Source organism: Canis aureus, chromosome 8 (assembly GCF_053574225.1).
Source record: "Canis aureus isolate CA01 chromosome 8, VMU_Caureus_v.1.0, whole genome shotgun sequence".
Lineage (NCBI taxonomy): Eukaryota > Metazoa > Chordata > Mammalia > Carnivora > Canidae > Canis > Canis aureus.
The window spans coordinates 49,824,632-49,849,462 of NC_135618.1; the positions used below are offsets into that span (position 1 = coordinate 49,824,632).

The 24,831-nt window shown below is 48.6% G+C and overlaps 1 protein-coding gene across 2 annotated transcripts in view; it reads left to right on the forward strand.

The window, feature by feature from the left end:
- The first annotated feature begins 6,296 nt into the window (after positions 1 to 6,296).
- The window catches only part of ABCC1 (ATP binding cassette subfamily C member 1 (ABCC1 blood group)), a 136,180-nt gene continuing 117,645 nt past the window's right edge, over positions 6,297 to 24,831 (forward strand). For both annotated transcript variants that reach the window (XR_013384956.1, XM_077906741.1), the window contains exon 1: positions 6,297 to 6,425. Coding sequence is in view for 1 of the 2 variants with exons in the window: in XM_077906741.1 (XP_077762867.1) it covers positions 6,378 to 6,425 (48 nt within the window). In the remaining variant the exon portion in view is untranslated. The remainder of the gene's footprint in view (positions 6,426 to 24,831) is intronic.

Here is a 24,831-nt window from a genome sequence, read left to right on the forward strand (position 1 = left end):
CTGGTAGTAGTTTACCCACTTCTGCCCACGACACCGCCTGATGCTCCATAAATATTTGTTGGGTGAAGGACGCCTGGGTGGCTCAGTGGTTGAGCATCTACCTTGGGCTCAGGTCGTGATCCTGAGGTCCCGAGATAGAGTCCCGTCTCGGGCTACCTGCATGGAGCCTGCTTCTCCCTCTGCCTGTGTCTCTGCCTCTCTCTGTGTCTCTCATGAATAAATAAATAAGTAATCTTTTTAAAAAAATGTGTTGAGTGAGTTCCTGAAGGGAAACAAAGGTCATGTCCTTATTCTAGGAGGAGAGAAGAGCCCATTTAACAAACATTGGCAGGGAGTGTTAACTGCTATGAAGAAAATAAAGTAGGTGATGAGTTCAAGGGGATGGGGCTACTCAGGGCAAGTTCATTACGGAAGGGCACTCGGAGGAGGTGACATTTGAGCTGAGTCCTGAGTGAGGGGATCCACAGGCCACTTAAAGACCTGGAGGAAGAAGGCTCCATGCGGAGGGATCAGCAGGGATAAAGGCCAGATGTGGGCAATGAGCTTGGTGAGTTCCAGGAGCAGAAAGCCCTCTGTGTGGCTGACATGCAAGGTTTGAGGACAAACAGGGGCAAGATGGACTTTGGAGATGGACAGGAGCCTGGTCCCAGAGGGCCTTGTCATGTATCCTTATTTCTCAGATGGTGGCAAAATATACACAATATAATATTTATTCACAATATAATATTTCCCCGTTTTCACTTCTTGTGGGTGCATATCCAGAAATGGAAGTGCTGGACCATATCTGGTCGGGTTTTGTACTAAGCATGGTTGGAGGCTGGGCAGGCTTTATGCGGCATGTGTAGCTTTTCTGCTTTCACAGGAGCCCCTGGCTGCTGTGCAGAGCTCTGATTGCAATGGGGAGGTCCAGGCACAGGACACCAGGAAGGAGGGATGCCACGTGAGGGATGGTTAGTATCTAGTACCTTCCAGTGCGGCCGAGGAGGCCTGCATGGAGCCAATAAATAATCAAATGATGGCAAATAGTGATCAGTACTGAAAAATAAGTGAACAGGACCAGGATGCTATGATTCAGGGAGGAATAAGGATCTCCCCAGCCTGCTTGTCTGCTGGATTCAGTCACTCATGGTCTACCTTGGCTGCCAGCGCTTGAAATCTAGATCCTGCATTTTCAGCACCAGTTCCTCTGTTTTTTTTTGTTTTTTTTTAAGATTTTATTTATTTATGAGAGACACAGAGAGAGAGAGAGAGAGAGGCAGAAACACAGGCAGAAGGAGAAGCAGGCTCCATGCGGGGAGCTTGATGTGGGACTCCATCCTGGGACTCCAGGATCACGCCCTGGGCCTAAGGTAGGCGCCAAACCACTGAGCCACCCAGGGATCCCAGCACCAGTTCTTCTGTTGGTTGTTGGTAGGGTGGGTTCAGCCCAGGGCCCAGAGCCGCTAGGTCTTGGATGTTTCTAATTGCAATGGAGCCAAAGATGAGGAGGAAGGGGACGGAGAGAAGAAAAAAGGGCCTTTGGGTCTGTGGCTGCGGGAGGAGCTTGGGGAGGGGAGGGCATGTCAGTTCAGAGCAGGCTTTGCCTCTCTTGGCCACATCCCAGACATGAGACCTTGTGCGTTATCTCATGTCCTTGACCCTCAATCTCTATTCCAGGAAAATGGTACACTTATTATTTATTTTCTGTTTTATATTTTAAAAAATTTTTTATTTATTTATGATAGTCACAGAGAGAGAGAGAGAGAGGCGCAGAGACACAGGCAGAGGGAGAAGCAGGCTCCATGCACCGGGAGCCCGATGTGGGATTCGATCCCGGGTCTCCAGGATCGCGCCCTGGGCCAAAGGCAGGCGCCAAACCGCTGCGCCACCCAGGGATCCCTCTGTTTTATATTTTTTAAAAGATTTTATTTATTTATTCATGAGAGAGAGAGAGAGAGGCAGAGACACAGGCAGAGGGAGAAACAGGCTCCACGCAGGGAGCCCGACGCAGGACTTGATCCCGGGACTCCAAGATCACGCCCTGGGCCGAAGGCAGGTGCCAAACCACTGAGCCACCCAGGGATCCCCAGTCTGTTTTAAATTTTTATGTTTTATAGAGCAAGTACAACCAACATGAGTGTGCAGCTCAATGAATTTTAAGATGTGTGTGTGTGTGCGTGTATAAAGCGTATAATTACCGCCAGATCCAGTTTGGTACATTTCCAGTTCCCTGCCAGGTCCTCTTGTATCCCCTCCTAATCAATACCTCCAATCAATGACAAGTTTGTCATTGTTCTAACTCAGATCAATATTTATTAGTCACGCCTCTGCTTGAACTTCTTATAGATGGCATCGTGAAAAAATGTATTTGTTTATGCCTGGCTTCACTTGGTCCTTACTGTTTTTTTTTTCTCCTTACTTTTTAATGCATTTTTACATTTGGTGAGATTCCATTCTTTCCTATTGTTACCTGTGTTAGTAATTTTATACTCTTTATATATTTTTAAAGATCTTATTTATTAATTATGAGAGAGGGACAGAGAGTGCATGAGCAGGGGGGAGGGGTAGAAGAAGAAGGAGAAGCAGACTCCTAGCTGAGCAGGGAGCCTGATGTGGGGCTTGATCCCAGGACCCCAGGATCATGACCTGAGCTGAAGGCAGATGCTTAACCCACTGAGCCACCCAGATGCCCTGATTTTTTAAATTTATTTTTATTTTTTATTTTTTAAAAAGATTTTTACTTATTCATGAGAGACACAGAAAGAGAAAGGCCAAGGGAGAAGCAGACTCCATGCAGGGAGCCCGATGAGGGACTCGATCCTGGGTCTCCAAGATCAGGCCCTGGGCCAAAGGTGGCACTAAACCACTGAGCCACCTGGGCTGCCCTTGATTTTTTTTTTTTTTTTTTTTTTGAGAGGGGGGCGGATGGAGGGAATTCCAAGCAGAGTCTTTGTTGAGCATGGAGCCTGATGTGGGGCTCAATCTCACGACCCTGAGATCATAATCTGAGCCAAAATCACGAGTCTGACTCAACCAACTGAGCCACCCAGGCGCCCCTGATTCTTTTTTAAAAAATGTTTTGGCTGTGTAGTGATCCATTGTGTACATATGCCACAATTCATTCATCTTTTGACTGCTGACGGGCCACTTGGTTACTTCTAGTTTTTCACTACTCAAAGCTGTTATGAACATTTCTCGTAGATGTTTCTCGATGCACATAAACACTCCACACCCCCGCCCCAAAGCTCCCCCTCCTCCAGGGAGAGGAGGATTGCCACGTAATCGTGTGTTTAGCTTCGTCAGAAAGTATCCAGCAGTTCTCCAAAGCGGTTGAACCAATTTGCACTCCCGCTAACAGAGTTGGGGAGTTTTCGTTCTGTAGCTTTGCCGAAACTTGGTATTTTCAACTTAATCACTCTGGTAGGTTGTCATGGAAGGGGTTTTATTTACATTTCCCTGTTGACTCATGATGTTAAGAATTTTTTCGTGTTTGTTCAATTAATATTTGTTGAAAGAATGAATGAACAAAACGTGTGGATGAGAATGGAAACACATCTGGCCTGCCTTGCTCTTAGGGCCCAGCTGAAGCCCCTCCCTCAGCCAACAAGACCCTGCAAGCTCTGGCCCTTCTAATGCCTCTTGCCCTGGATGAGTCCCTTCTGCTTCTGTCTCTGGATTCCTGCCACCCAGATCGTCTTCCAGTTCTTCTGAGGACCTGCTCCATCCTGTTTCTGTTTTCTACAGCATGGTCCAGGCCTGAGACCAGACTTATCACTTAGATCTCAGCTCAAAAGCTTCATCCTTCCAGAAGCATTCCTTGACTTCCACTGCCAGTAGGCCAGGACCCTTGTTGGCTCTTTTCCACCTTTTCTTCCCATCTTTTACCACAGCTGTAAATGGCCTTTCTTTATGTGATTATTTAATTAACCCGTCCCCCATCATAAAAAAAAAAAAAAAACTTAAAAAAAAACCAAAAACGACTCAACACTTTGGGGCACCTGGCTGGCTCAGTCAGTAGAGCATCTGACTCTTGATCTTGGTGTTGTACATTCAAGCCTCATGTTGGATATAAAAATTATTTAAAAACAAAAAGCCCCTGATCTTTTAAACTCCACAGGAACAGCAACTTTCTCCTATTACTAGCAAGACCTGGCCTAAAATAGATGTTCAATAAATATTTGTTGAATGTATAAACCTCAAAGCAATTACTCAAGGAGCATTATCACTTGAAAGTAATTATTCCTTAAAAACTCACTCTTGGGGGAGCCTGGGCCCATTAAAAAATCATAGAGGGGCACCTGGGTGGTGTAGTCAGCTAAGCATCCGCATCTTGGCTTTGGAATAGGTCTTGATCTTATGGTCATGAGATTGAGCCCCACATCGAGCTCAGCAAGGAGTCTGCTTGAGATTCTTTCTACCTCTCCATCTACCCCTCTTGCTCATGCTCTCTCTCTCACTTGCTCTAAAATAAAGAAGTAAATAAATTTTTTAAAAGATCATAGAAACCAATCCTATATCCCTCCCTAGGCCCTTTGGGCGTCTCCCATTCAATCACTCCTCTTATTTATTCGGTGCAGTTGATGTGCGTGTGTAATGGAAACTATACATCAGGTAGGGGATTCAGGAGGAGAGGGGGGGAGGAAAGGTTTTGCTGGTATCCAGGGTGAAAGCTTAGACTCCCGGGCCCCAGCCCCCGCTCCTGTGTCACCGGCTGCCCATATATTAACCAGTGCTGAGGCCATACGGCAAAATGGCCATCGTTACAGATTCCTCCTGTCCCAACCAGTCTGCCTGAGTTCAAAGTGTGATTCAGCCATCTACTGTCTACACAGCCCCTGACAAATTACTCTGCCTCTGCCCAGCCTTCTCAACTGTAAAATGGGATTAATAATAATAATAACTTCATGGGGTGGTCGTGAGCATTTAATTCATGTTCACGACTAAGAACAGGGCCCTAGGAACCCCATGACTGTAAATGCTCGTTAATTATTCCTACAGGTGGTCCCAGACTTAAATGATGGTTTGACTTAAAATTTTTCCATTTCATGATGGTGTGAAAGTATACACATTCTGTAGAAACTGGCCTAAACTGGCCTTTGAATTTTGAATTTTTTTTTGTTTTTTTTTTTTGAATTTTGAATTTGAATGTTGTCCCGGGCTAGCGATATGTCCTATGATACCTTCTTAGGAGGCAGCAAGCTGCAGTCCTTAGAACTGATATATTGAGAACCATTCTGTTTTTCACTTTCAGTACAGTGTTCAATAAATTATGGGACATATTCAACATTTTATTATAAAGTAGGCTTTGTGTTAGAAGATTTTGCTCAACTGTAGACTAACCTACGTGATCTGAGGCCATTTAATAGGCTAGGCTAAGCTATGACGTTTGGTAGTTTAGGTACATCAAGTACGTTTTCAACTTGGGATAGTGCCACCTTACATGGGTTTATAAATGTAACCCCCACATGTGTTCAGGAAGGTCTGTATGTCTCCAGGCTTCAGTGTCTTCAACCTCTAAGGTGATGATCAATAACCTGGTTATTTCTTGAGGGATGCTCAAAGACGGTGGAGAAAAATGCCAAGGCGCTTTGTTCACGTGTGTGTGTGTGTGTGTGTGTGTGTGTGTGTGTTGTGACAATGGTTTAGGAGAGAGAATTGGCCTCTTCCGCTCCCGAGCGCTCTGGAGCGCGATGGGTCGTGGGTTCAAATCCCATAGCAGCCTGCTGTGGCTGCTGTGTGACCTTGGGCAAGGCACGGTCGCCTCTCTGAGCCTCAGGCGCTTTGCACACATGTGGAGGCGACAACTGTTTGGGATGGGGTTTGGAGTCCCCCAGCCCCGAGCGCCCTGGCGTTTCGATGGGTCGTAGGTTCGAATCGCACTCGTACTACGGGCCTGCTGCGTGACCTTGGGCAAGGCTCGGCGCGGCTCCGGCTCGGAGCCCAGGGTCCCCACCTGCGAGGGGCAGACTTGGCGGGGCGCATCCAGCCCCTCCGGTGTGTGCCGGCTCTGGGGTCAGCGGGCTGGGGAAGCCCCGCAAGCGGCTGGAGGGATCCGGGGGGGGGGGGGCCCGGCTCGGGGTGGGGGGCACCCTCGGGGCGGCCCGGGGCTCAGCACCTGCGCCTCCCGGAGCCACCGCTCCCGGTGCCGTGCCCCCCCCGCCCCCGGGCTCCTGGGCGCCGCGCAGCCCCCCCGCGCCCAGCAGGGCCGCCGCAGGAGGTGAGCGGGGCGCCGGGGCGGGGCGGGCCGGGCCGGGGCGGGGCGCCGCATCCCCGTGACGCGCGGGCCAACCAGGGCCTGGGCGCCGCCGCCTCCCGCTCGCGCTCCGGCTCGCGCTCCCGCCCTGCAGCCGCTGCCGCCGCCGCCGCCGCCGCCGCCAGCACCCGGGCCCGCCCGCCGCATGGCGCTCCGCGGCTTCTGCAGCGCCGACGGCTCCGACCCCTTCTGGGTACGTGCTGGGCGGCCGCGCGGGGGCTCCGGGGCGGGGTGTGCGCCTGTGCGGGGAGCTCCGGAGCAGGGCGGGGGCTGTGCCTGTGCCGGGCTCCGCGGCGGGGGAGACGGGGCCGGGGGGCTGCCTGCGTTGCAGTGGCCTCCGTGCAATTAAAAATAACCTTCCGCGGAGGGGGACTCCGGGGAGGGGGGCGGCCCAGGTTGGGGTGTCCCCCGCATGAAGCTCTCCCATCCCCTTTGTGGGCGCCCCCTTGGCGAAGGTCTGCGCTGGGAAGAGGCTGGCGGGCTGTGGAAGGGATGTTTACCCCCCCCCCCCCCCGGGGCGTGCTGCATCAACATTACTAGGTTGTGGTTACACTTTTTTTTTTTTTGCCATCTTTTACTTTCTGTCTGCCGCTTTAATTACTGTAGGGGCATCTGGGGGAAACAGGGGGAAGAATTAGGGGAAGTTGGGGGGAACAGCCAGGGAGGAAAGTAGGGTTGCTCATCCCTGATGTGTCTCACCTGACACCCCCCCACCCCCCTCCCAGGATGCCCCAGACCCTGGTACCTGTGCCATCCCCCCTCCCAGGATGCCTCAGACCCTGGTACCTGTGCCACCCCCCATCCCAGGATGCCCCAGACCCTGGTACCTGTGCCACCCACCCCCTCCCAGGATGCCCCAGACCCTGGTACCTGTGCCACCCCCCCTCCCAGGATGCCCCAGACCCTGGTACCTGTGCCACCCCCCCTCCCAGGATGCCCCAGACCCTGGTACCTGTGCCACCCCCCCTCCCAGGATGCCCCAGACCCTGGTACCTGTCCCACCCCCCCCTCCCAGGATGCCCCAGACCCTGGTACCTGTCCCACCCCCCCCTCCCAGGATGCCCCAGACCCTGGTACCTGTGCCACCCCCCCCTCCCAGGATGCCCCAGACCCTGGTACCTGTGCCATCCTACCTCTGTAACATGAGGCTCCTCTCAGTGGGGATGCACGTGGCTTTCGCCCTGGCAAGTTTTCCTCTGCGTGTTCAGTGCTGCGCCTGGCCCCAGCTCCGAAGTCCACTTTCTGTGGTTTAATCCCCACTGTCTTGGGCTCTAGTTTACCCTGTAATGCGATTTACCCCTTTGTTCCAGGAGGGCACGTCTGTGTCACATTGTCTTAATTACTGGTAGGAACAATAGGCAAATCTGGACATGATAGTTTCCCCCTTTTGTTTAGGACTCAGGAGAGAAAAACAGCTTTGCCTGTTAGGAGCTGGTGATTAGCATCCAAAAATACCTCCTTGTCCTGTTTTGTGGCCCTTTCCTTGCAGGCTCCCTCTGGAGTGCGAAAAAGTCATCCTTTGAGGGTCCCAGGGAAGGCTTTATTTTTTTTTGGGGGGGGGCGTTGGGTATCAACCAAATAGACCTAATTTTCAGGCCAATGAGATCACAGATTTACACATGGCTGGAAAAGATGCTTTTGCATTCAGGGTCTGGGGAGATTGGAGAACTGAGCATTTGCAAAGTAGGACTCTGGAAAAAGCTTGTGGAGTCCCTGCTCCCTATGCTGGGTATAACAGCACCAAGATTATTTCAGCAGAGTTCAGAGGAGGATCTTGGTCTAGTGTTGCTATGACTTTTGGAGTGTTTCCTTGTTTATTTTCTTCTCCTGGATGACACAGGGGAAAAAAAAATAGGCAACCATAAATTAGATTTTGCATAGGGAGGTGCTTTATTGATGACAACTGGCAGTTGATGGTTAATGAGGTTTTCCAAAGCGCAGTGTGTTTGGGGGTGCTCACAATTTATTTAGCTTGAGAAGCTCGTTCCGGGAAGCCAATTGTGTTTTTTCTCCTTGGACTTTTTGCTACAGAAATTATCCAGTGGTGGTTTTCTTGAGGAAGGCAATGGCTGGCCTTCCCTCTCCACCCAGTCTTTGAGCTTGCAGACTTTGCTATGTTTCTTCTCCTTCTGGATTCCTGGATGCCCCAGTTTTGGGTAGGAGCGGGGAGGTGTGGAGCCTAGAACCGGAGTTTGAGAGCTGGCCCACTGCTGCATGAGAACTTCCAGGTAGCAGGAGAAACCAAATGCAACAGAAAGAAGGTGGCTTCTGTGTTTGCTAGGGTGGCACACTAAGGCTGGGGGAGGCCAGCCTCCCAGCCAGTTAAGCTGTGTGACCTTGGGCCAAGCCTCTTTACCTTTCTCTGCTCAGATTCCTCATCTGTAAAATGGGAGCAGGATCCCCTCCTCAAAAAAAGCCTCAACTTTTGGGGCTTTTTATGGTTATGATTGTTTGAAGAGTGAGATCGGCCTGTGCCCTGAACAGAGTTAAACAATATTTTTTACCATTCTTTCTAAAGATGAAGTTGTATGTTTCCACTTGCTCCTCCTTCCTTTGGACTTTTTCATCAACTGCTGGGGAAGGGATTGGGCTCCCCCACCCCACCACTTATGCCTGGCTTCTCCCTGACCAAGGTCGTGTGTTTAGAAATTAAAGGGACTGGCCCACGTGAGACTCTTATCAGAGCTTTGTTCCTGGGCCAGTGCCTGCCTCTGAGCTTCAGGAAACGTCCGGAAAAACCAGAACGTGGAAATGGCCCACGGTGAGGGTTCCACTGACTTAACCACCCTCACCCGGGCAAATGTTCTGGGATGAGAGATCAGAGGAGCTTCATTACCCAAATCGGTGTTGAGTTCACCAACATTTGGGTTTTTTTTTTTTTTTTTTTTCTGTTTGTGCTGGCAAGAAGAGCTGTTTCTGGCTGGTGTTTGTATGATGGTTGGGTGAATGGGCCTGGGCCTCTCCCTGTGGGTTAACTTTTATTTTTTATTTATTCTGTAAGTATTTATTTATTTATTTATGAGAGACACACAGAGAGAGAAGCAGAAACACCGGCAGAGGGAGAAGCAGGCTCCCTGCGGGGAGCCTGATGCAGGACTTGATCCTGGGACCCTGGGATCACACCCTGAGCCAAAGGCAGGCACTCAACCACTGAGCCACCCAGGTGCCCCATTGTGGCTTAACTTTTAAAAATTATTTATTACATAGAAAAATTGGAAAAATGTCAAAGTGGGAGAAAAATCAGTAAGCAGCACACAGTGCCTGAGAGCGAGTGCCTGCGTCCCCTGGCTTCAAATCCTGGTTCTGCTGCTCAGTCAAGTTACTTCCGGCGTGCCTTAGTTTACCTATTTGGAAAATGGAGGCGAGAACACCATACTGAGCAAAGAGCAGTCACATGGGAACAAATGAGCGAATCCTTGGCAGGTGCATAGAACATTGCTGCCTGGTATACAGTTGATGCTCAGTAATTGTGAACGGTCCACACCGGTTGGAGTTGTCAAGTTAGGTTTTTGTTTTTTTTTGTTTAAGATTTATTTATTTGTTCATGAGAGGCAGAGGGAGAAGCAGGCTCGCTGCAGGGAGCCTGATGCGGGACTTGATCCTGGATCCTGGGATCAGGCCCTGAGCCAAAGGCAGATGCTCAACCACTGAGCCACCCAGGCGTCCCTCGAGTTAGTTTTTGCTGCTGCACCTGCTGTGGCTGGGGATGAACCCCAGTAGCAGATCTGTGTTGCGGTTTGTGGAAGCCTGCTAGTATTTGGCTCCTGAGCTGCCGTTTGCCTCAGACAACTCAGTGAATCTCTGAGTATTTGAATCAGTAAGGGGTGGGAGAACAGAAATATTTTAGAAGCTATTAAAAATTCCTCCTGGGGTAAGATCTGGCCCGAGTCAGTGTAATTTTTTTTAAAGCTTTTATTTATTTATTTATTCATGAGAAACACACAGAGAGAGGCAGAGACATAGGCAGGGGAAGAAGCAGGCTCCCTGTGGGGAGCCCCATGTGGGACTTGATCCTGGGACCTTGGGATCATGCCCTGAGCCGAAGGCAGGTGCTCAACCACTGGACCACCCAGGTGCCCCGGGACTCCGTGTAATTTGTCCCTTAATAGCTCTTCTGGGCTTCATGACAACCTTTGAAGAGCCGTATTCCACCCCTAACTGCCCCCCCCCCACCAACCCCTGCGCGTTTCCTGTTGGTTTTCAGACTCATCCTTTTTCCTTCTTCCACCTTCCCTTCTTCCCCCTTTTGTTCACCCCTCCTTCCAGTCTCCCCCTCTGGATTGTTAGAGGTGAAAGGGACCCTAGAATGAATGGGGTCCTCCCCTCCCCACACGGCATGAGCGGAGGCCTGGAGTGGTGGCGTGGTGGGCCCAAGGGTAGAAGGTGAATGACTGTGAGGAGAAAAGGGGAAACTGAGGGGACAGGGCCGGGTGAGAGCTAGTTTGGGGTTCTCTGGGTCGCTTCAGGGCCTTGTCCTGCTCTCCTTCCCCCAGCTGGACTGGTTCCACTGGTGATGCTCTTGGAGACGACTTGCCTTTTGAGTGTGGTCGTGGACTCAACTTTTAGGAACCGCTGTCTCCAGTGGGAGACGGGGCGTCTCCAACCTAGCCTGTCCCAAACGGAACTTCGGACCCTCTGCATGTCCCGTAACACCAGCCCCATCCTCCGAGGGCCCCCAACCTGCAGCATCCTTGACCCAACCCCTCCCCTTTCCCCCTCCTATTCCACATCTCTGAAGTCAGCACATCCTGTTGCCTTTTTCTTCAAAATGTTTCCAAATCTGCCAGCTTCCCACAACACCCCCCCTCCTCCATTCTGGCCGGAGCCACTGTTGATGGGCTCACTCCAGGATTTGAACAGTCCCTCCCTCCTGCTCTTCTGCTTCCATCCTTGACCCCTAGTCTTAACCCAGCAACCAGAGGGGTCCTGTTCAAGACACAGGTCAGGTCCTGTGTGCTTGAAACCCTGCAGTGACTCCACACTTTGCTCAGAAGCCAAAAGGCTTTGGCCTACAGGAGTCAGCAGAATCGCCCCAACACCTCTCTGACCTCATCACCTACTTTCTCACTTTCTTCCTGCCACCCTGGTTACTAGGCTGCCTCAGGGCCTTTGCACTTGTTTCCCTTGCTTGGAATACTCCTTTACCTTTGAATGTTTGTTCAGATGGCACCTTAGGCAGTTTTTCTCTGACTCTGCCACTTTCATGTACCTCTCTCCTTCCCTGCACTCAGGCTTCCCCCCACCCCACCTGCCCCTGGCCCCGAACCAATCTAATACACCAGATATTTTATTTATTTTGCTTATTCTCTGTAAACTCCCACCAACAGGTCTACTCCACAGGAGTAGAGTTTTTTTGTTTGTTTGTTTGTTTCTTTTTTTTCGGCCTGTGTTTATTTATGGCCATAATCCTAGCACTTAGAATGGTGCCCGAGATGTAGTAGGTGCTCAGTAAATATTTGTGAAGGAAAGAATGACACAAGGCACTGGAATGGCTTTTGAGCTGCGTTGCAGCCTCTCTCCAGAGGTCTCTGACGGAAGAGTCACTCACCTGTGTGGAACGGATACCCAGGGAGCTTGAGCCCTCTGGCTTGCACACTTGACGGCGTAGATTTTACTTTGCGAGGGTCAGCACCGAGTCTTCCTCCTCTCTTTTTCCCAGGACTCAGTGCCTCACACATACTAGGGTCAATCAGCATTTGAATTCGAGTCTCTAAGGTATAGATCTAGTCCACCAGTGTGCTGGCTTGGCCTTATTTATAATTATGAATTCCTGTCATTGCTGCTATTTACTCACAGAAAGAGTGTGCAGAAAAACACTTATTTCTGACTTCTGAAAAATCAGAAGATGTGATAGCAGTGGGGCCCGTGTTGGTACCTGGTAGTGGTCAACTGGGGCTGCCCTCCCCAGAACAGGCCTTCTGGCTCCCGTTTGCTGTAATTGCCAGACCTCCTTGTTGTGGCTTCAATCCTGGAGCCCAGTGTTGCTCGCTTTTTTCCCTTAGTGCTTTCTCACCAGGTCGCTTCCTTCCATGAGGGAGCCACCTGGCACCCGTGGCCAGTTGAGTGGACATCCTCTTTCTGGAAGCCTAAAGCTTTTGGCGAAGTGCCTGGGGCCCATGCGACTTGTTCGTTTGGTGGTGCAAAGACCAAGGGCTCCACCAAGTTCATGTTGGCCGGTTTCTGGCTGGGGGGAGTGTGCAGGGGGAGAAACAAATTGCCAATGTCCCAGGAATTTTTTTTTTTTTTGCCCCAGGAATTTGAAGCAAGTGTCTTGTGTGTCTTTTGGCTCTAGATTTTCATGGGGCATGAGGGTGATGAGGTCTAGCTTTTATTATCATAGCCTAATGATTAGTAAACCTTGAACCCATCAAAACTTGCCTGAACATTTTGCAAAAAGGAAGTGCTAATAAAAGGGATTGGGGATAATGCCAGGGGGTTGAACATCCTGAGGCGAGGGCTTCCCCAAGCCTGGCATGGGAACTGGGATAGCGTCTCGTGATGGAGGCATGGAACCTGTACTTGCCTCTTGGAGGCTGAGGGTGGGTGGGGGCGCTTTGGGGAAGCCAGTTTCGGGACAGGGGCAGTAGGCGTGAAGCACAGATTGTCAGCCTTGGCACTTTGGCATTCGGGGCCAGGTGGTCCTCTGCTGTAAGGGCTGCCCTGTGGGACATTCAGCAGGATCCTTGGCCCTCTCCCCACCGGGTGCCAGGAACCCCACCTTGTGTGGCACCAACACAGATGCCTCCAGACATTGCCACATATCCCTTGGGTGGTAAAGTCCCATGGCCATTGGAGGCATCTGGAGAATAAATCTGGGGCAAGATTTGCCTTCATGCCTGCGAGATGTTAGGCTGTTGCCCTTCGTGTGTAATTGGCTTACAGGGGTTGCCTTGGAGAAGCTTAATGAGACCATAAGGAGGTTAGACTCTTAATTCCCTGGAGCAGGAACTTGCAGGCATAGCCTTGCTGCTCGCCTCTTTGCACCCAGGCCTGTGTTCCTCTGTGCTCCTTCATTCTGGCTGGAGTGTGTGTGATGATAGAGATTGGCTCGGACCCTTCACTCCCTCGTTTTATTTTATTTATTTGAAATACTTTATTTATTAGAGAAAGAGCAGGAGCAGGGGAAGGAGCAGAGGGAGAGGGAGAAGTAGACTCCCCGCTGAGCAGGGAGTCCCACGCAGGACTCGATCCCAGGACCCTGAGATCACACCCTGAGCTGAAGGCAGACGCTTAACCGACTGAGCACCCCCGCCCCCGGTGCCCCTTGACTCTCTCATTTTAAACTGCCCCAGGAGAGGTGGACAGTCACGAAGTTGAGGTTCTACTTAAGTGTTCCCTTAGCTTAATTGTGGGATTCACGTCCTGGGGGAGGTTGCCAAGTCCTGGAAAATGGGTCTAGATGACTGGGGAGGTAGTAATTGACTTTTTATGAGGCTTCTCCCTTTCCTCTCTGAGAATCTCAGTTTACCTTTTATAGGCCCCTTGGGTGGTTACTTGATTGGGAGGTGCCCTTCTCGTCGGAGAGTATTTCTTTAATTTTCCCCAGCACAACTTCAAAACACTGGATTTGATTGCTTGTTCTTCCCACAACTGTTTCTTACTCATTTTGTCAGTCTTTTGTTAATTGAGCATCTACTGTGTTCTAGATACTGGGCATACAGCCACAAACAAGATAGATGAGGTCCTTGTGCTCATGGAGCTTACATTAGGAATGACCAGAACGATTTTGGGTAGTGGTAAGTGCCGCAGAGACACAAACTGGGAGGAACATTGGGGGTGGGGTACAAGCTATGATAGAAGGGTATCCAGGAACAGCCGTTCAGAGGAGATAATATTTCACCTGTGATCTGAATGGCGAAGCTGGTCGTGAAAGGACTGGGGAAAGAAGTATTAGGTAGAGAGAACCACGGGTGCAAAGGCCCTGGGGTGCGTGGAGTTGTCAAAGTATCAGAGAGTTTAACTCAGAGGAACTACAGAGCCCATCTCATAAAAATCTTGCCTACAGCATCCTGCAAAAACGCAGAAAGCATTAATAAAATGGCTTGTAGTAATAATAGGGGCCTGAAAATTCCAAAGAGGAAGCTTGGCGAGGAAATAGAGCCATACTTGCAGAGGCGTGGGCTTCTGATCCATTTAATGTTGGAATGAGTCTCAGGTTTTTACAATTAAATTCAATGCTTTTAATTTTTTTTTATTTATTATTTTTATTTTTTTATGAGTCTCATCTGTTTCTGAACCGTAGCTGAAAACCCTTTAGGGTCAGACCAAGCTGGGATTCCCCGCTGCCCTCGATTCTCTTCCAGAGGCATTTCGTGACTGGTTTAGATGACTTCCTTTAAATTGCTAGGAAACTCTTCTTTTAAAGCTGGATGTTGAGGGGCGCCTGGCTGGCTCAGTCAGAAGAGCATGTGACTCTTGATCTCAGAGTTGAGTTCAAGCCCCCGTTGAAAGTACAGGTTGCTTTAAAAATAAAATCTTTAAAAAACACTAGATTTTGAATTGATCTGGCTGATTGCATGAAGATCTTGTGTGGTAACTGTTTTGATTGTGCTATTTTAAAAACGGTGAATAGGAGAATACAGGGGAAAGTAAACATTTTAATATGGCTCCTCCACTTTTCCCAGGGGCAGCCACTGATGATAGTTTCTTGAGTATCCTTCTAGAAAAATGCCAGGCACCTGCAAATATGTATGGAGGGGCACGAGAATACCTATATCTTTTTTTCTTCCCTAGAGAGCTTCATATTCTAAACGTTTTGTATTTTGCTCCTTACACTTAAAAAAACTGATGTGGATTTTTTTTCCCCCACGTTAAGTCCATGCAAATCGAAAGAAAAAGGAAATAACGCTTCTGTCCAAGCCATGCATTCTTCTCTTCTATGACCGTGTCATATGTTTACCTCAGTCCCACCTTGGTCGCTGTTGGGGTTGGTTCCAGAATTTTGAGATGAGACACATTGCGGCCTGGAGCATTCCCGGGTATTCATTTTTGCATATGTGTGCAAGTCCATGCAAATGACTCAGCAGAATAAGTTCCTCCTTGAGGAATGGTTGGGTGGAAGGATCTGTGCTTTGAAAATTTGATAGTTCTGATTGCGCGGTGGCTGCTCTCTGCTCTTGGACCCACCAGCATTTATTAAACACCTGTTGTGTTCCTGGCATTCGAGGCCAGGAATCCGGCTGGAAGTTGACCAGGTTCACGTTGCTTCTCTCTGTAGGAGAGAATTTTTGTGGGAGTTCAGCCTGGAAAGTGCTTGGCTTTTGCTCCCAATTTAAGAAGATACGGTTACGTTTTAAGCAGTCTTTGCCTTCTCTGTCATTTCCAAAGAGCTTTGACATCAACAGTTTAACAACGTGTGAAGTTTTACTCAGTCTCATCATGCTAATGCAGTCCAATTTAATTTTTTACACATAAACCTTCCAGTTTCGTCTGTTGTCTGATTTACAAAAGTGACATTCCATTTTACAAAACAAACATCCCATGGACAATTTATTTACTTAAATTTAAAATATATTTTGTATATATTTTTAAATATTCTATTTATATATTCTATATTTTGTATATATTTTGTATATATTTTTTAATATTCTATTTATATAGTCTATATTTTGTATGTATTTTCTATATGTTTTAATATTCTATATATATTCTATATTTTGTATATATTTTCTATATATTTTTAAATATTCTAGTTATATATTCTATATTTTGTATACATTTTTAATATTCTATTTATATATTCTATATTTTGTATATATTTTCTATATTATGTATTTTCTATTTCTATAAAATATTATATAACATTTTACATATTATATAAGCCCTTGTCCAACATGGGGCTTGAACTCACGACCCCGAGATCCAGAGTCATAGGCACTACTCATTGAGCCAGCCAGGTGCCCCCATCATCAAGTTATTTATTTATTTATTTATTTATTTATTTTCTTTTTTTTTTTTTTAATTTATTTTTTTATTGGTGTTCAATTTACCAAGTTATTTAAAAAATGTGTGAACCTGCTGCTCCCTTGGGCTAGGAGAAACTGAGGTCTTCTTCCGGGCTTTTCTGTGACCATAGAAATGTTTACAAACATAAACACGTTTAAATAAAATGAATTATGTTAAAATCATCGTTCTGCTATTTTTTACTTTAACGTATGATATGTGTCAATACATAGTGTGTATGTGCATATTCTTTATGTGACATGTAATGATATTTAATACAGCATAACTTATAATATCCATAATTCTGTGATATTTCAAGTTACAGATTTGTTATAATTAACTCAGTGGTTTTTCCCTATTATTAACTACCACTTATGTCATTTCCCATTTTCCATTCCTTTTTTTTTTTTTTTTTTTTTTTTTTATTTTTTTTCCATTTTCCATTCCTGTGAACAGTGCTCCAGTAAGCGTCCTTGTCCGTAATGTCAAAATTCTGTAAGTTTTTTTTATTTTTTAAGATTTTATTTATTTATTCATGAGAGACACACAGAGAGAGAGGCAGAGACACAGGCAGAGGGAGAAGCAGGCTCAAGTAGGGAGCCTGATGTGGAACTTGATCCTGGGACTCCAGGATTGCACCCTGGGGCTGAAAGCAAGCGCTAAACCGCTGAGCCACCCAGGGATCCCTGTAAGTTTTTTTAATAGGTTTTAGCTGGTTATTCTCCAGAAAGGAGAATTTTTTAAAAAGATTTTATTTACTTATTCATGAGAGACACAGAGAGAGAGAGGCAGAGACACCGGCAGAGGGAGAAGCAGGCTCCATGCAGGGAGCCTGATGTAGGACTCGATCCCGGGACCCCAGGATCACACCCTGGGCCGAAGGTAGATGCTCACCTGCTCACCCAGTGTCCCCAGAAAGGAGAATGTAATGCATTCTATTACCACTGACTGACCACGAATGAGAATTCATGTTTCTCTGCCTCATTCCAGGTGCTGGGCATAATTGACTTTGTTAATTCGATGGATTAAAAAAAATATATATATATCTTATTTTTGCTTGCATTTCTCTTTTGGTTAGAAGCTGAGTGTCCCCCAGCATATTTCCCGGTTGCTACGTGTGTCTTTTCCTATGTCTTCTCTGCCCATCTTTCCACTGGTTTGTCTTTTTCCTGTTAATTTGCAGACACTTTTGATTTGGGAATCTTGCCTCTTTGTCATGTGGCTCACAGATATTTTTCCACAGGCTGTTGTTTATTTATTGGCATGTTAACATCTGATTCTTGTGCAGATTTGTGTGTAGTTTGCAAGGGCACCCTGGACCATGCCTATCAGTTTCAGTCTTAGGGTTTTTCATTTACTGTTGGAAGGATTTTCCCACGTTCCTGTATAACTTCTTAAATTATACAGTGTCAAAGCAATAGTTCCTTGTATTGGTGGACTATAATTTACATAATTATTACCTGTGGTTGACATTTAGATTGCTGTCTCTTCTTTTTTTTCCCCCCTTAAAAGAAAACATAATGAGTATCACATGGATTATGCCTGTTGATTTAGTCCTTGGAGCATATTCTCAGGAGTAGAGCAAGTGTCTCAGAACATTTGAAAAGATTTCACTTTAGCTAGAGCTTTGTTTTGTTTTGTTTTGTTTTGTTTTGAAGGGGTTGGCTCAATGCACCATTCTAGCAAAGTCTAAGGATACCCATCAATAGGGTTGTTTTTATTACGGAGGGCAGACGATCGGTGCATGTTAGTGACAGTGTTTTTTCTGGTCCCTCCAGTCAGCCTAGAAGCTGGAGACCAGTGGCCCAGAGGCAAGTTGTTGCTGCTGGATGCTGGGAAGATGACCTGGCGGTTCTAATTTGGTTACATTATCTAGGAGCCCTGTGATAAGGCATCTTCCTCAAGATCATTGTCACTAACCCAAGATCAAGGAGAAAAGACACATGGTAGATTAGACTCTGTCTGAGGACTGCTGTGATAGTGTCATGGGGCTCTCTCATCTTTCTGATGAGAGAAGTCTGGGGTCTGGGTGGGCCACACCACGTTCAGTGTTGAAGTCTGGTGGCCCACCTCCAGTTCACTTGGGTACTTGAAGGGCTGGAGAACGGGCTCAGCTCTGAGTCAGACCCTCTTTATTTTCAAAGGGGCTACAGGGGAGGGACCAGCATTGGCCGTTCAAGTCATGGGGCTTCCTGGACAAGAAAGTACAGCTTCAAAGAAAGCCAGGGAGTTCTCTGTCTGGGATCAAAGAGGCCAGATTCAGGAGCTTGTGTTTCAAAATCCGTCCTGCTACTTCCCAGCATATGACCCTGGGCTGGTTACTTCTGGGAGCCTCAGTTTACTCACCTGTAAAGGTGGCATTATGATGACATTGCATATTTTACATACTTGTAAGGAAGAGGTAAGGCGCAGGGAATGCAGAGCTCCAGTGGGCACTGGCCATGGTTAGGAGGCTGGACAGCCGAGGGCAGTGGAGAGGGCATTTCGGGTGTCGTGATTCTCTTCTGGTTTATCATTTCCTTGCAACCCCTGGGCCCATGCAGGCCTTGGCAGAGTTGGGAAAGAGCCCAGCCTGACCACATGGATTCAGACACCTGTCCCCAGACTCTGAGACAATTCGGGTTAATTGGCCCGGTTGTTACTGGCTGTCTGTGGTGGTGGTACTGGGTGTCTGTGGTTTTGTTACCAGGTGTCTGTGGTGTTTACCGGGTCTGAGTGAGGCATGCTGGGGTATTGAGTATCAGCTTTGAAATTGGGCTGGTGTATGGGGAAAATTGATTTTCCCCATGCTTTTCTTCATAGTTGCGTACTTGCTTAAGTATTTAAATCGATGGCATACAAGTCAAGTTGTGACAGTCCTTTTTTTTTTTTTTTTTAAGATTCTATTTCAGATAGTACAAGCAAGAGCAGGGGGGAGGGGCAGAGAGAGAAGCAAGCTCTCCCCAGAGCGGGGAGCCCGATGGGGGACTCGATCCCAGGACCCCGAGATCATGACCTGAGCTGAAGGCAAATACTCAACTGACTGAGCGACCCAGGTGCCCCAAGTTGTAACAGTTCTGAGAACTGCTGACATTTGTATACTTGGAAGGTTCCAGGTTTTCTGTTACCATAGACATGGCAGTGATTGAATTATTTAAAGGGACTTTTTTCTTTGACTCTCTTCTTGGTCTGATATTATAAGAGATACAGTATAGAATGAAACCGTACAGGATGGAGTATATAGTACAATCCTCCGTAACTACAGTCTTCTGGAGATAATCTCTTATTGGCAGATTGGCGTCTTAACTTTCAAATCAATCTGTTTTTGCCACTTACGCTAAATATGTAGTGTCTTGTAAAAACAGGGATGGGAGCCTGTAAAAACCAACTCTTCATTTTTTTTTTTGTTTTCACTTACTAGTGCATCTCAGATATGACCCATTTTTTTCATTGACATATTTACTTGATGAAATGTCAACATGGACCTAATTAAGTAATTTGCTAATAATTGTTCCCTCTCGAGGCGGATGGGTCCCAGCCTTGTTGTCTTAGCCTCTGCACAGGGAGCTTCTGGGAAAAATGTGAAGGGAGTCTTGAGTGGGTGGGTGTTGGAGGGGCATGTCTCGTCCTCTCTTAGGTGCCCCTTGCAGGAGACAGAACCTCTGAGGTTCGGTGCCTGTGGGACTGGGCCCTCATCCGTGGCTTGTCCCCATTCAGTCCACAGCTTTTGGGAGTCTCCTGAATAGCCTTGCTGGGCTAGAGAACCTGTAAGTTATGGGATCGATAGGGCAAGTGAGCATTTGGTTTTCTGCTTTTTTAGTGGGAGAAAGGTGTTGGGAGAGGCTGCCGTGTACTTGGTTACTTAATATTTTCCTTTAAACCAATTCACTTAAAAAAAAAAAAAAGATTTGATTTATTTATCATGAGATGCGGAGAGAGAGGCAAAGACACAGGCAGTGGGAAAAGCAGGTTTCCTGTGGGGAGCCTGACACGGAACTCAATCCCAGGACCCCGGGATCACGACCTGAGCTGAAGGCAGATGCTCCACCACTGAGCCACCTGGGCGTCCCAGCAATTCACTTTTTTAAAACCTAAATCGATGTATCCTGAACGCAGTTGCTTATCACTTTTAGGAACACATGCAAAGTCACAGGGTGGCTGTATTCAAGTATTTACCAAATAGCTATTAACCAGCTCATTACTAAAATGAAAACATAGGGTATTCCGCAGACTGCCCAGGTCAGCGGTTCTCAACGCCAGGCAATTTTGCCCTCGCGGGACATTTGTCAACATCTGGAAGCGTTTTAGGTTATCGCACCTGGAGGGAGGGTACTCCAAGCCCGAGCTGGGTAGACGCTGCTGCTGTTACACCCCACCCCCTCCCCCACGAACAAAGAGTTATCAGGGTGCACGTGTCCCTGATGCTGAGGTTAAGCTCTCACCTGGGGCAGCTCCAGTGGCCTAGTGGTTTAGCGCCGCCTTCAGCCCAGGGCGTGATCCTGGAGACCTGGGATCGAGTCCCACGTCCGGCTCCCTGCAGGGAGCCTGCTTCTCCCTCTGTCTCTGCCTCTCTCTCTGTGTCTCTCATGAATAAATAAATAAATAAATAAATAATCTTAAAAAAAAAAAAAGAAGCCCTCGCCTGGATTCAGGCCACATGCGGCCGTGGGTAACGTAATGCTTTGCTAGTTGGCTAACACTCAGTCTCCGTGCAGTTCTGTCTTTTCCGGGTGACTCATGGGCGTGTAACTGTGACACTGTGCAGCTGGCTGTAGCCTGCTAGTGGATTCCAGGCCTGTCCCCACACCTGATGTCAGATCTCCAGTGAACCTGTTCGGTAGTTTGCATGTGGATATGGATTCAGGGTCCCGTGTGCCTCCCCACCCCGAGGACCGTACAGACATGGGGGGGACAGGGCGCGTACGGGAGCCTGAAGTGGTTGGAATTCGTGACCCTCTGGCCGGGCAAATCCGCTTTCAAGTGCAGAGAGGATTTCTCCTGTGGGCCCAGGCAGAAAACAGTGGCCTGCTGGTGACCGTGCCCATGGGAAAGGGCTGTACTTTGTCAGCTAGGAGATTTTATCACCTCCTCTCTGCCTGGGTTTGGCAAAAACACCCTGACCTGGGGAAGGAAGTGTGTAGACAAGGCAGGTGGATGTGGTCGGAGGTGCCGTTGGCAGCTCTGCCCAAGCTGGCCCGGTCAGGTTGCTTGACAATCACCGCCCCGCCGCCTCCGTTAAAGTTAATTGCAGTGTTGTGCATGGAGCAGTAGTGAGGAGGCGGGGTGGGGGGGAGGAGTGGAGGGGTGGGGAATGAGGGGGAGTGGGTGGAGGGGGGGGCGGCGATTGCTGTTTTGCATTTTTCACTTTTCCTTCTTGATTCTGGAAACTTAGGAAAAAGCCTCTTGCTGTCCCTAAAGGTGAGTTCAATGAGGATCAATCAAGGATCCGGGCTGGCCTGCCTTCTGTCGAATCCAAAAGGCCTGGCAGCTATGGCATGCATCCTAGTTTCAGAGACGTTGTGCTGTGCAGAGATAGCCAGCAGAGGCTGTAGGATTCCCTGATCGGGAGAAGCTGATATCAGAGGAAAATGTGAAGGATTTGGGGTTTATTTTTAAAAAGATTTTATTTATTTGTGAGTAAGTGAGAGAGAGCACAAGTGGGAGGTGGGCAGAGAGAGAGGGAGAAGCAGGTTCCCTGCTGAGCAGGGACCTCTCAGGCAGGACCCCAGGATCCCAGTATCGTGACCTGAGGTGAAGGCAAGTGACTTAGGCCGGTGACTTAGCTGACTGAGCCACCCAGGCACCCTGAAACGTGGGTTTGGAATTAATAGCTTCCAGTCTCTCCCTCCCTTCTTCCCACTACTGTGAATTAATCCTCTTATTGCTGTAGGTCAGATACTGGGAATACATCCCTGGTGAGTGACACAAGCGGCCTCCCTGTCTCTCGGAGGGGGATGCTCAGAGGGACATAGCAGTACAGGTTGCTAGTGTAGCTTCCATTCAGATCCCAGTTCTGCTGCTTGCTAGCTGTGTGAGTTTGGACAAGTCCCTTGACCTCTCTGTGCTTCGGTTTTCTTGTGTGCAAAATGAGAATGATGGTAGTGCCCACCTCACAGAATTGTCAACTTAAAAGAATTCAAGTAGACTAAGGTGCTAGCCCTGTTCCTGAGTGCTGGTCCTGTCACTACTGCTTGTCCCTTGTCCTTGTTGAAATGGTCATCATCATCGGTACACAGCAGTCCCTTGCTCTGGTCTAAAGGGGAGTCCGAGGATGCTGAGATGGGAAAGTATGGATGGTGATAAGGTCCTGGGTCCATCTCCCCACCCACCCCTGGCCAAGTCAGCCATGGTTAACTTCTGCTTCTCTGGGTAGCACAGCCTTCTTGGTTCAGGTCCAGAACTTTGGACATTGTGCCTCAGTTTCCTCATCTATCACATGGAGAACAGTAATACCTGGGTTGTCAGAGGTTTATTTTAGGGATTGGACAAGAGGAGACATGCACAGTGCTATAGTCTATGTCCAGGCTGTGGAAGGATTTGCTGTGATGGTATCTAAACCTCTCTAGCAAAAAAGCTGCCCTGGTCCCTTCCACCTTAAGCACTGTTTCCTTGATCAGAACCTTCCCTTGACTGGCACCCAGCTCATAGGCAGTCTTCCTTGTAGGTGGTGTCTTTGCTCTAGTTCTTGGTCTAGAGTGTGGACCCAGGGGGCCTGCGCCTGCCCCTCTTTGCTGATGGCTTCTGCAGAGCTGGGGGTGCCCCCTCACTTTGATTTGTGACAACTGGGTCATTTTCAACGGGATCCTCTGCCCTTGTTTGCTTAGCTCTAGCGTGCCTGGGAGCTTCCTGGTTTGGGCTGTGAAGGGGCCAGCATATACAGACTGCTCCTTTTCTTGCTCTTGGAGTTGTTTCCTTTGGACCCGTGCCCATAACTGGGATTGTTGGGTTTCAGGCGGGATGGAATCTCTAGCTTTCCTTTGCATGTTTCTGGGTTGCTCCTCGTATAGTTTGGTTCACTTCTTTTGTTTGCCGAACAAATATTGAATGAGAGCCTACTGTATGCAGGTGAATTGAAAGGGCATGGTCTTTTTTTGGGAAGATTCCAGGTAGAGTTCCAGTTGGAACTCCTTAGGAAAAAGAGTTGAGAGCGTAGACTTCTAGAGCACGCCTAAGTGCCAGGGAATGTTCTAGATGCCTTATGAGCACCGTGATTTCATCCCACAGTAAATAACCTCTGGAGAAGGGACTGTGGTTATTCCCATCCGATGGATGGGGAAACAGGCAGAGAGAGGTGATGTCACCCAGCTAGTAGACGGCAGAACCAGATTAAAACCCAGAGTCTGGCTGGGAACCCCTGCCCTGTGCTACAGGAATATAAACTTTGGGGTGCTGAAGGAAATATGCATTTAGGTCCTAGTGAATATTGGTGGAGTTGGGCACTTTAGCCAGATGAGGCCTCTCTCCACCAGCTGGCATCTCAGGCAGCCGTGGAGGGATGAGATGTTGCTGACCAGGCCGGGGCATTCTAGGTCCAGGATAGAGCCGGTGGGAAGAAGCTGGGTGAGCTCAAGGAGCAGTGAGAGACCTGCGGGCGGGTGTCAGGGCTGCATCTGGGGGGGCCGGGGAGATGACTGTGCCTTGCCGGGCTAGGTTAAGGCTGATGAGAGTATTAACTCACACTCCTGTTGCTCATGAATCCCAGGCCTCGTTCAAAATGCTTTCCATTTAACCCTCAGAACAGCCTACAAAGTTGGTAGATTAGTTATCACCCCCATTTTACAGATGGGGCACCTGAGACCTAGGAAGGTTATGTACCTTGTTGAACATCCCACAGCTCATATTGCAGCAGAGCTGGGACTGAATGGTGGCCGTTTGGCCCAGAGTCCAGGCTCTTAGGCGTGGCACCATCCTGCCACGGTGATGGGAGTGTCCCTAGTGGCCTGTTTTAAAATAGCCGTTGTGGGTGCTTCCCAGTCAGTGGCAGGACAGCAGGACTCCGGGGTGGCCCGGAGCAGTCTTTTCCAGCAGGCTGTGCCAGATGACTCTGGCTGATGCTGGAACGAGATGGAATAAAAATCTCTTGAGTGGCTTCGGCCTTGTGGCACATGGTGTCCTGAGCTCACTTGGGGGTGTCATGCTCACTCGGGGGTGGTGAGGCTGCAATAATCGTAGCAGTAGCAATGTTTTAGAGGTGACAGCGGTGAACTTGGCCCCCAACGGCTAACCTCTCCCCGAACACGGAGGGTTAACAGTCTGAGAAGTGAGTGACCACAAGTCAGAGAGGTGGAGTGACTTCCTCAAGGGCACACAGCCAGGAAGAGGTGTTGCTAGGGCTTCAGCCTAGGTTGTCTGCACCAAGGGTGGTGCTCCTGACCACCGCGTCATGGTCCTCCCTTGGACACCACGTCCTCCCGGTCCATCTCCCTGTGATGCTCTCTGGCACAGATCGGGAGCACGCAGCTTGGATTTCTGTTTGGAGTAGAGGGACCTTGGGATAGGGAAGAGGGAGAGCTCGGATGTTGGGGCGGGGGCCTCTCGGGGAACTTTCAGAGGATGGTGGTGGATTTCCCAGTTTCCTGTTTTGGGCCGTACTCAAGAGAAGGGTCTGAGAAGAATGAGCCAGAAACTGAGGCTCTCGCTTTCACAATGCCTGGGAGCTTTTGCAACGTGTGGATGAT